The sequence below is a fragment of the Cyclopterus lumpus genome, chromosome 8 (assembly GCF_009769545.1).
Source record: "Cyclopterus lumpus isolate fCycLum1 chromosome 8, fCycLum1.pri, whole genome shotgun sequence".
NCBI lineage: Eukaryota > Metazoa > Chordata > Actinopteri > Perciformes > Cyclopteridae > Cyclopterus > Cyclopterus lumpus.
Genome location: NC_046973.1, coordinates 19,628,832 through 19,639,073, shown reverse-complemented (window position 1 = coordinate 19,639,073; position 10,242 = coordinate 19,628,832). Strand labels below are relative to the sequence as shown.

Genomic DNA, 10,242 nt, shown 5'->3' with positions numbered 1-10,242 from the left:
AAATTAGTCAGGGGTGGCAGACACGAACTACAATATGACCTGCGTTTCCGTCTGCTTCGAGATAACGGTTCACGGATCTAACGTGTGCAAAATGGGTTTTAACTGTTGCTGCAACTTACTCTGTCAAACACATACTACCTGGCTGCAACCAATTACTAACTTAAACATCTACTGGAGTGCAAATTGCAGAAGTTGCAGAATTACAAACCCCGTGTTGCCACTGCGTGAGGCTTGGATCTGCAGTATCTTCGTTGTTTTATGAGCTCATGGCTGTTATCCGTGGCAGAAGCTCTCAGCTGGGCCTGAGACCATGAGGTCAAGAGACTATAGCGTGATCCTTCCTCCCCTTGAAAACAGTTTTGAGTGTATTCTGACATCTCAGGGCTGTTCGCCGTATCGCACCGCGAGGAGTGTCCCCGCATGTCTCCTCTCATGCCACGTAATGTTTACGGCACGGCGAGTATCACCAATTCGCCTCGTCCATGATTGTAAAGACACACATACCCTCACTGTGTCTATTGGTGGAGAGGCCCAGCTGCTTGTGGCCAGCGATGCAGCCATTAGTCCCTTTTGTTGACTAACAGCCCACATCACCGGCTGTGCTACCGACCAAGCCAACTTTCTGACGGCTGTGGAATACTGATGCTCAGCTGTGGGGCCCGGTGAGGGTGAACCTCTCGCCTCTTAAAAACTTCAAGCCTCTTTTTTTGTTTTGTTTTTATGTGCCAGTCCTCTTTGGGTTTTTTTGGGGGTTTTTTTCACAACGGGGCGAGACCAAAGCGGAATAAATGGCCAGAACGAGTCACGGTTTTTACATTTTTCTTGTTGGTTTCAAGCTCTGCATCTGATACGTCCGTATCACAGAATTTGGGATTGGGAATCAAAATCACTAAATTCACTCCAAACATCTAATTGTTAACAGCTTGATTTCCAATCGAAGTATTTGCCCGTGTGTCGTGGAAACTAGGAATTGATCTCACTGAGAATTAGTGAATTAGCCTCAGCGTGCACATATTTATATCTCTAATGGTTGAAGGTAATGTGAGCAGACAGTGGCCCCATCAGGCCAACAAATCACATTCGGAAGGTGGAGCCGATTTACTTTAGATATTGAACATTCAAACAACATTCATTTTAGTCAGTATGCTCATTAATAACATTTAATTACATGTGACCTTCCTGTTGTCACCAGCTAAATATCATGTAACTCAAGATACATTGTAATTAGTCCGTATTGTTTGTGCAAGCTTTATGTATACAGTTTGGAAATCCGACCTACGGGGCATTACAAGGCAGAGTAAACAGGCAATTCTTCAAAGCCACGAGCACTTCAGGATCATATTTATAAATGGTCCAATTCAGACATTTCATATGTTTCATTATAAACTGAAGTTTTCTAAAACCCCAAAACTTTCTCGAAAACTTAATTTGCCTGGAAATATTGCCGCTGTCGACAAAAGAAAAATATACATGTTTCATTTTGGAAATCGGAGACAGAACATGAGCGGGGCTGCCGGTAAGCAGCAGTAGAAACCAAAACGACTGCCCCTGGCAGGAAATGACATGCATGTCGTTCCTGGGCATCACAGGGTAGTGCTGACTTGCCCAAAAATATGCCCTGCCAGTAACAACAATATTACACACAGATCTCTCTATGTGTGCGCAGGTTTAAAAAAAGCAGGGGCTGGCAGGAGTTTCCTTCCCCTCATTATTTCCATCTACTTCCCCGGCAAGAAAATCCTCCATCCTCCGATGCCATCTCTAATAGCCAAGACAACCAACAAATCACAGGCTGATCCTCAATAAGAGCTCCAGCTTAAACTGGATGCTGGCAGACCAGAAATGAGATGGATGATCTCAAGACATACGTGGTGCCACGGTATGATGCAATAAGGTAAATGGATATGTATACTTACTGATTGGCCAAGTTAAATATTGCTCTTTATATACACAACAGAAATTAGATTTTTCTTTTATACAAAATGCGTGCAATGCTATGAGTCTTCATAGTCACAGGTTAGCCTGTAGTAGTAAAGTTAAGCTAGTTAACTGTATTATTTTGGGGTCTCTGAGTTTCCTGCAGCACATTTAGCACACTGAAAAAATTAAAATCATAGTTTAATATTAACAATAGATCAAATGATTACCTGTAGGTTAAAGGGGTCAATCCCACAAAGAATTATCACTGGATTTCGAGGTTCCCCTCCGGTGCCTCCGGAGCGTTGTCTTTCAGCTAATTGTTTTGGTTTTCCGGCGCACAGCTTTAATGTTTTTTTGGCCGAAAATAACGTTCTTGCAGGTTGAACATTACTTTTTATAACGTTAACATTTCGGCCAGATGATCTTGGGAAGCTGTTTTCACTACGTCGAGGTTCCCTCCTTCCCTCAAACTCCTTCAAACAATCTGACAGCGATGTTTCCATCACGGAAATGATTCATCATCTGGTTATTATGACTCATCTCATTGTGGCCGAGACTCAGGAGTGTCTCTGTGTGTCATACCTTATGTATATTTGACCGATTTACCACTTCATGGCGTTCTGTTAAACTAAACTGTCATTAAAAAACATATCTCGGTCATTGCCTAGTTTTGGGGATCAATGCGGACGAGGCTGCGGATTATGAGAAGCTGGATTCATTTATTTAAACTGCGACCACCCCTCACGTGTGACACTTTGTGTGTATTCTAGCTGGTTTCACATTTCACTAAAGCGGTGCATGCACTCAACACAAGGACAAATATACAGAAAAAAAGTGTTTCTCCAATGCACCGGAGCTCTTAATGGCTACATTGCTTATTTTGCCCCACTGCCCCAGAGAACATGAATTGTCTGGGGTTCATGGAGGAACCCACCTCAGCAGGACCCAGTCGGAGGCTCAAGGCCGCGCTGCTTTGTCTGCTGCCACTGTACTCCACTCAAGAATTTATATCTGTGGAATTATAATTGAGGATAAATATTATCAAGTGCAATCGGAGAGGGTGTTGTGTATTTGTGCTGGGGCCGAGAGGAGAGGCGCTGTGAAACTGAACACCGGCTCGGGCCTTGACCACAGGAGGGCTTCGATGGAGGCATCTTCCTCTGTGGAACCGCCACAGGCCTCAGGGAGTACAAAGGTGAAAGGGCGAGGTAAAAAGTGACGTCGTTTCCGCGACTGAGACTGCGTCTCATTTGCAACAGCTAGCGCAACTCTGAAAAATGAACAAGCCGAGTTTCAAAACAAACATGGAGGCTTTTGGTTTACTTTCACCCAGGACGGCCCTGTTCTTCAGGGTCTTGGCATTGTGACGCTCGGCCTTTTCTCCTATTCTCTCATCACCAGGTGGAGAAAAACGACCCATAATCCAAGTTCTCTAATCTTGTATAGGATAACTGTCAGCGCCTCCATACACTGTGGAAGGCTTCCCCGGCTTGTTACAACACTGGCACCAGTAGCAATCACTCTAATCCTTTGGTATCCATGGTAAACAAAACCTCTTGCGCAGTCATTATCTATTCACAGCCAAAGGCCGTCCGATAACAAAGCACATCAAGGAGACGAGACCGAATGAAGGGAGATGCAAGAAAGCTCGAGAGAAAGTAAGAAAGAAGAGTGTGAGAGACAGCAAATGGGGGAAAAGACAAGGGCACAAAGAGGAGAGAGAGAGAGAGAGAGAGAACAGTATTTAATTGCATTATGTAACACTCTTCGCTTGTGTGCCAGGCAGCAACGGTTTTCTATCTTTCAAAAGGAGAGTTGTGTGTTGTAGACGCTCCAGGCTTTTGTAAACCGATGTTGTTTGATTTATGTTACGAAATCCAAATCCCTCCAAGAATGAAAACTCTACACCGTCAAACTTCTGGACACATACAACAATAATTGAATGACACGTATGACTAAAACCGTACGAGTGTAAAGATGGCAAGCACCTCAGTATTTAACAGCCATCCATCTCAAGTCAGGGCTTTCAGGGACAAACGCACACACACACATTCAGAGCGGAGAGGCGAAACCTGGGTGGGAACCTGACAGGTCTGCTAAGTCCTCCTCAGTCAAATCTGGACGTCCTTGCCAAGGGCCAGAGAGGTAGGCACTCTGAGCACCACCTATAGTACTTTCCTGTGTCTGGTGCAGATACTCAACCCCAGGCAGACGAGGTGAAGTGCTAATTCTAGGCACAGCTGAAAGATCTGCTGACGAGCAGAAGAATTAATTAAAGAGCTTAAAAGTCGGCGTTGAAGGACAGCGGTCGACAGGCTAGCAGGGGTTCAAGTTCAAGTTGGATCACTCGCACCTGAAAGCAAATATGACCACCTGAAGGAACGTGGTACTCGAGCAGAAACCCTTCTGTAACATTAGAGTACGTCTGCCGGTGACGGCGCTCCAAATGTTTCCCAAACAAAAAGCACGGCTTAGCAATTCTGGCCTTTACTTTTTTTTTTTCTTTTTTTTTTACACAGCGGAAAAGTCGTGGAAAGCAGCAGGAGCTTCTAACAATGTAAATGTAACTCAGTACCTGACACATAACCCAGTCTTGCCTCTTTGCTTCGTCTTATTATTTGGGAATTGTTACCATAACAATCCGATTCAACATGTGGTTTTATTGTTATGGAAACGCAAAGCAAAGGCCGAGCTGTCTGCCTGTAGCGGACCGTTTGGTATTGAAATTCAAGCTGTAGTTATGAACAAGGTAGTTAAGATGTCTCTGCCCAAGGTGAGCAGGCTCCAGTTGGACTGGGGACTCAGTGTTATGCTAAAACAGCCATTTTCCATTAAGGAAAGCCCATACTTTTGTAGGTTAACTAGAAAAAATTATATTTCTGTGCTCTGCTAGCATGTCCATCTTACAGTGGTGTTGCTGGTAAACCTGCATATGAATGGCAACATGAATAAACTCCCTCTTGAACGTTGAAATGTTGTGCCTCTCATAATCCCATGTGGTATGTTCCCACTTAACTAGTAATTGTATTTTCTCTTCACGTATTTAATAGAACAACATGGCAGCAGTGCTCTTAATTTCTTCCTTGTGCTTGGAGGACAACCCAAGTGTTAAGTGCGAGGAGAAGTGCACACAATTAGCTAATATAATTCACAGATGTGCTCACTGAGGTTGTTTTTGGTCTCTCCCTCTCTCTCTCTCAGCATTGCACAGCAGGCTGAGAGTCACGCTCTCTGCGCTCACCCCACTTTGACCTACTTGCACATACATTTCAGATGACGTATTAATTAAAAAACACTAATTTGATAATAATGCAATAACAGCAGCACCCTGAAGGGCTAATTTAAAGAAAACATTTTCCCAGACCGCCAGTAAAGCACATGTAATGCCCCATAGAAAATACAGTAGCCTATTGGTGTGCTTCCTGGGGTCTCAGGGGTATCTCAGGGTACTGATTTCATACCGCAATCATTAAAATCTTAGCTCCCTTTTGACAGAGAGCGCCTGACTGGCGACGGTGCCTGCGAATGATATTGGATCCCCAAGGTGTACACTCGATGAATATCCGAGGCTGTTTTGCGAAGGGTTAAGTTTGAAGCTCCTCCAAAGATCAAGGCACAGTGACGAGTCAAAGCTGAACTTTATATTATCTTAACTGGATCGTGAAGTTCAGAGGGCATCTCTCAAGGGTGAATAGAAACAAAATATAACCCAAGTACAAAGGGGACAATTGATTAGAATTGCTGACCTCGGTTTAACATAGATGAATTTTTTTATATTATTTTGGGGGAATTATTGATCTAATGATTCACAGAAGAGAGAGCTATAGGGATCGTGTGGAGAGAAAGCGAAGGATTACACACCACGCGTTTCGCTGCACACGTTCATCAATAATTCATTTGTTTGATGAAGATTTTTAAAAAATAAAATAATCACAGAACATAGAGCAAACTTGTAGATGTCCCATTTACATTGATTTTACCGAAATGTTATAATGGGCATCGATTTACGGTATTACTGCTGCTGCACGTCCCAGTCTTAATGCAGCATTCCCTGTAGCCTATCATTACTGTATTGTAGGTGTCTTTGTCAAAGTCGATATACTCAATATATTTTTGGACACTGCATTGCGAGACTTACACGTTAGCCGTGAAGCTAACCGTTGTGCCAATTTGACGAGGAGCTTTGTAATCCAGCCTTGAACTGCGGGTGTCATTATAGGGACTTTGGAAAATGTATCCACAACGAACACTGAATGTTTTCCGTGCTTATTTATCAATTTGTCTGCGTTAAAAACAGTTATTGTTGTTGTTAGCCGCCCACTAGCAATACCTGATACCTGTCGGCCAATCAGAGGCTGTGTTACCGCTTGTCGGCCAATCAGAGACTGTGTTTCCCAAGTGTGTGGCAGCATTGAGCAATGGAATAACATGAGTTTTGAAGAATGTAGACAGAAAACATATGAGGAACACGTGCTCAGAACACTTTTATAGGCAACATCAAGAACACACATTTAGGTTGTGGGCTGCAAAGGCTTGTAAAAAGCATTATAAAACGAGTCCGAGGGCATGGACTCAGCCTGCCACTAAGAAAACTGACTTTGTATTGAATATAGATCATTTAAATAGAGAGGGCACATTTCCCACTTTCTAAAATACTGGTTTTGAGTCATTGCTCATTTCACCAACGTTTAAAAGAACAGACAACTCTGGCTGAAGTCTTGATTACCGGTGCATTTACGACCCAGCAGAGCTACTTTGTGGAGACAGAATGCCCATAAATCAGCCAGGGCAGTCAAATCCTCCAGCATACTGTAGCTGCAAACCAAAAAAAAGAGTTAATTTCTGCACATCATTATCCAGCTTTGTTTAAACCCTCGTGCTCGTGACCTGATCCCAACTGTCCATCAACCACGAATATCATTAAATGTGAGCCACGATGCACAGTAATGTTGCCCCCATTTCCTCCTCATCAAGAAACAAAGGCAAAAAAAAACAAAAACAAACACAGAGCAGGGGAAATAATGTGGCCTCTTTGTGTCCCTCCCTTTGTTCTGTTGCTTTGAAGCCGACGCAAGTGGAAGCGAAAGCGATTGAACTTGCTCAGCGAGGCTTGTTCCACGGGACCGATTGGAGCAAATCACGCCTCGTGACCCATTTGTGGGTGTGTTTATTAACCCCGTGTGCTGTACTTCCACATTTCGGGAGGTTTGCTAATGAGCAGCGAGGTCATGGTTAGATGGCACATGTCACCTCAGCCCGGTTGGAGCGACAGCGTTGGTTGTCGGTCTCTCAGCACAACTATTTCTCGTCACGATTTATAGACGGATATCGACGGAAAAACTGAATAAAAGTCGGCATTCGGGTGAAATCTGGGAACCCGGCAGCCCTCGACTCCTCTTATGGTTATCATTTATACTGACTGCAGACTCCTAGAGGGTGGTCGCTGGCATGGTTTACTTTCACAGGCGCATGCTTCCATTTGTCATTGTTATGCTAAACACTGCTTTGGTATAGAGGAAATTGAATTAAGGAGCAGTCCAACAGCGGTCTTGTCCTTATCATTTCCATCAGCCTGATCAGAAACACATTGCGCTCCCACCAACAGCGGGTCAGAATGTCACGTAACCTTCGGCAGGCAGCCATTTCCTGAGCACTCCATCATGGACAGCCTCTTTTGGTCTTTGGCAGTGATGTAACATGTAAATAAGGAGCAATTATAGTAGTAATGCTGTTGAGAATCCACTGTAAAACACTCTTTACGACTGTAGATGCACAGAAGGAATTATTTTTTTTAAAAAGGGACCAGCAACCGACGTAAAACCAACATGTACCAGTAAAGTGAGAAAATATGTTTTGTTTTTGTTATTTGGGCAGCACCCTTTAAGCTGAAGGCGAACGTTAACAAAATAATGCAAAAGACACAATGAAATCTGCTTATGAATGATGTTAGTCTCACAGGAGGGGACTCTCAGCACGCTATTCACATTTCTTTACCGTTCATGTTGCCAAACCCCTGCTGAGCAAAATATTGTACTGTCACACTCCGCTATGACTACAGGATTTAAGACGATTCAGAGCCGACGGAGGAAATTACCCAGTTTGCCTACAATGGCAGATGGAAAAAATGTTTGCTGCCGTAATGTGTTGACAGATAACTAGACAAGTAATGGAAATATTCGTCATTACGTATCCACGAAGAGGGAGGGAGCGGCGTGAGAAAAACATTTGCGTGATGTGTTATGTAAAACACACACACACACACACAAAAAGGTGACACATATGCTTTATTATAAGCCGCATTTATTGCCACACAAACAAAACTAACCCACGAGGCAATAGTGTGTTCTCTAAATATGATGAACATTAAGAGGAAAAATTAAAGAAAATCAAATGAAGTTAATTATACTTGAAGAAATAAATGTATTTTTAATATATTCATACACAATATACGTAGATTCTTTTTAAAGACAGTGAATTTAAAAAAGTGGAAGAAAGGCAAGTGCAGCTTTAACATACACATGACATGAATACAAAGAAGGAATGGAAACAAGTGGCCCCAGCAGAGTTATTCCACATATTATACCTGAGAAGTATTCAGATTGTATTTTCTGCCTCTTTGCAGCACAGACAAATTCACATTACACAAAAAAAGTGCGAGAAAGGAGACTTAACTGTACATGATGAGATTCAACTCTTCACAGCCGAGTTGTAAATGTGAAGTGCACTCTGAAGCTCGACATCGGTGCTCTTATAAAAAGGCACTTCTCTGCATAAATAAAGTGTAAAATACACATCATATCAGGCATTCATACAGCTTTAATACCGCTTTATGATTGTAAACGTCATCCAAGGGACTTAAAACAACCGGTTCCTTATGTCTTCATTGTCTCTGTCCCCGCTCCTGCTTGAAGGCCATACTGAACTTCCAGGCTTCGACATACTGGGAGAGGTGGATCTCCTCTGGGAAGAGCTCCTCCACGTCAGGCGGGGCGTCCAGGTCTTTGCGCTCCATGTAAGACACCAGTGTGACTTTCAGGCTTTTTAAAAAAAAAAAAAAAGACAAAAACGTACACTTTAAACTCTCACACACTCACACACACACTATGGAGCTAAAATACATGGCACACTACTTAATCAGGTACAATTTGTTATTATTCAGCACAGTATTTACTTATGCTGGCGGCATAGTGTTTCAACTTAATGGGTTGTCCCTGAGCCCAATCAAATAAAAGACTTTGTTTCAAAATTGACAAAATAACCTTTTTTATTCTGGCTTTTCTCTGACAACCAACTTTAATACGTTGAGAGCCAAACCTCACCAAAGTTAGCGTGCAGCTTGCTGAATCCCACCTCAAAGTGGGAATGGAACAACATCTACTTTGTTTCACCAAGAGTGAAAAAAATGACTTATATATAGACACGTGCGATGGTTATTAGCAAATTACAATGAACATTTAGTTTTTACCTCCAGTCATGCCTGTAGGTGTCAGGTGCATTGGGCTTTTTAAGAACCAGCAACAGGAACTCGTGCATCTCCAGCAGGAAGTTGTCAGCGCTGCTCTTAGAAAAGAAGCCCGTCAGCAGCCGCTGCTCGTCCTCACCCAGGGCCCGCTTGTAGGTCTCCGAGACCTCCACAAATGGATCCTGGAGAACACAGCGCACGCATTAAACAGGCTAAATACAAGATGATACTATTGCACTTGTATACACAAGTATTGATTAAGCAAAATGTAGTACGACAGATCACTAAAACTGCTACCACAAATAATAATAATAATAATAATGCCATTTACATTTCTGTATACTGATGCCTTACCCTCTTGAGTCGCAGCATATTTTCTGATTTGAGTGAGACCAGCAGCTGCCACAGAGCAACGCAATGCTTAAGACAGCACATGCTTAGGGCCTGTGAGCAAAACGGGGAGAACATTAAGATTCATCTTACGCCTAGCACCTAAAAAAAAGATCAAAACCATGTTTGCAGAAGTATGATGGCACAGAAAAGTTGCTCTTAGGTGTCGATTTGGCAAGTTGTTTGCATAAAAAGAAACATTTACAGTGGAAGTGGGAGACCGGCAATAGGATAACATAATCGGTGTCTCAGATAGGCTGACCTTGAGGATGTGCGCAGCCATCTGGTTTCCCATCTGCAGCACCTCCTCCAGGTAGCAGGACAGCTGCATGAGAGGCTCTCCCCCGGTCATGGCGAGAAAACCCAGGGCCACTTCCAGCGTGGACAAGGCCTCACACACCTCACTGTAGGAGTGCAGCTCCCCAGCCACGGCAGACAGGGTGAGAGTCTGAAGAGGCTCCTGTTGGCAC

The 10,242-nt window shown here is 43.3% G+C and overlaps 1 protein-coding gene across 2 annotated transcripts in view; it reads right to left on the bottom strand.

Moving 5' to 3' along the window:
- Nucleotides 1-8,185: 8,185 nt before the first annotated feature.
- Nucleotides 8,186-10,242, bottom strand: part of rnf213a (ring finger protein 213a) — a 29,335-nt gene continuing 27,278 nt past the window's right edge. The window contains exons 64-67 of one of the 2 annotated variants that reach the window (XM_034540304.1): nucleotides 10,035-10,232; nucleotides 9,737-9,826; nucleotides 9,386-9,564; nucleotides 8,186-8,957 (exon numbers count right to left, since the gene is read on the bottom strand). In XM_034540304.1, coding sequence (XP_034396195.1) covers nucleotides 8,801-8,957; nucleotides 9,386-9,564; nucleotides 9,737-9,826; nucleotides 10,035-10,232 — 624 coding nt within the window. In that variant the 3' untranslated portion in view covers nucleotides 8,186-8,800. The remainder of the gene's footprint in view (nucleotides 8,958-9,385; nucleotides 9,565-9,736; nucleotides 9,827-10,034; nucleotides 10,233-10,242) is intronic. The other variant, XM_034540305.1, reaches the window with a different exon arrangement.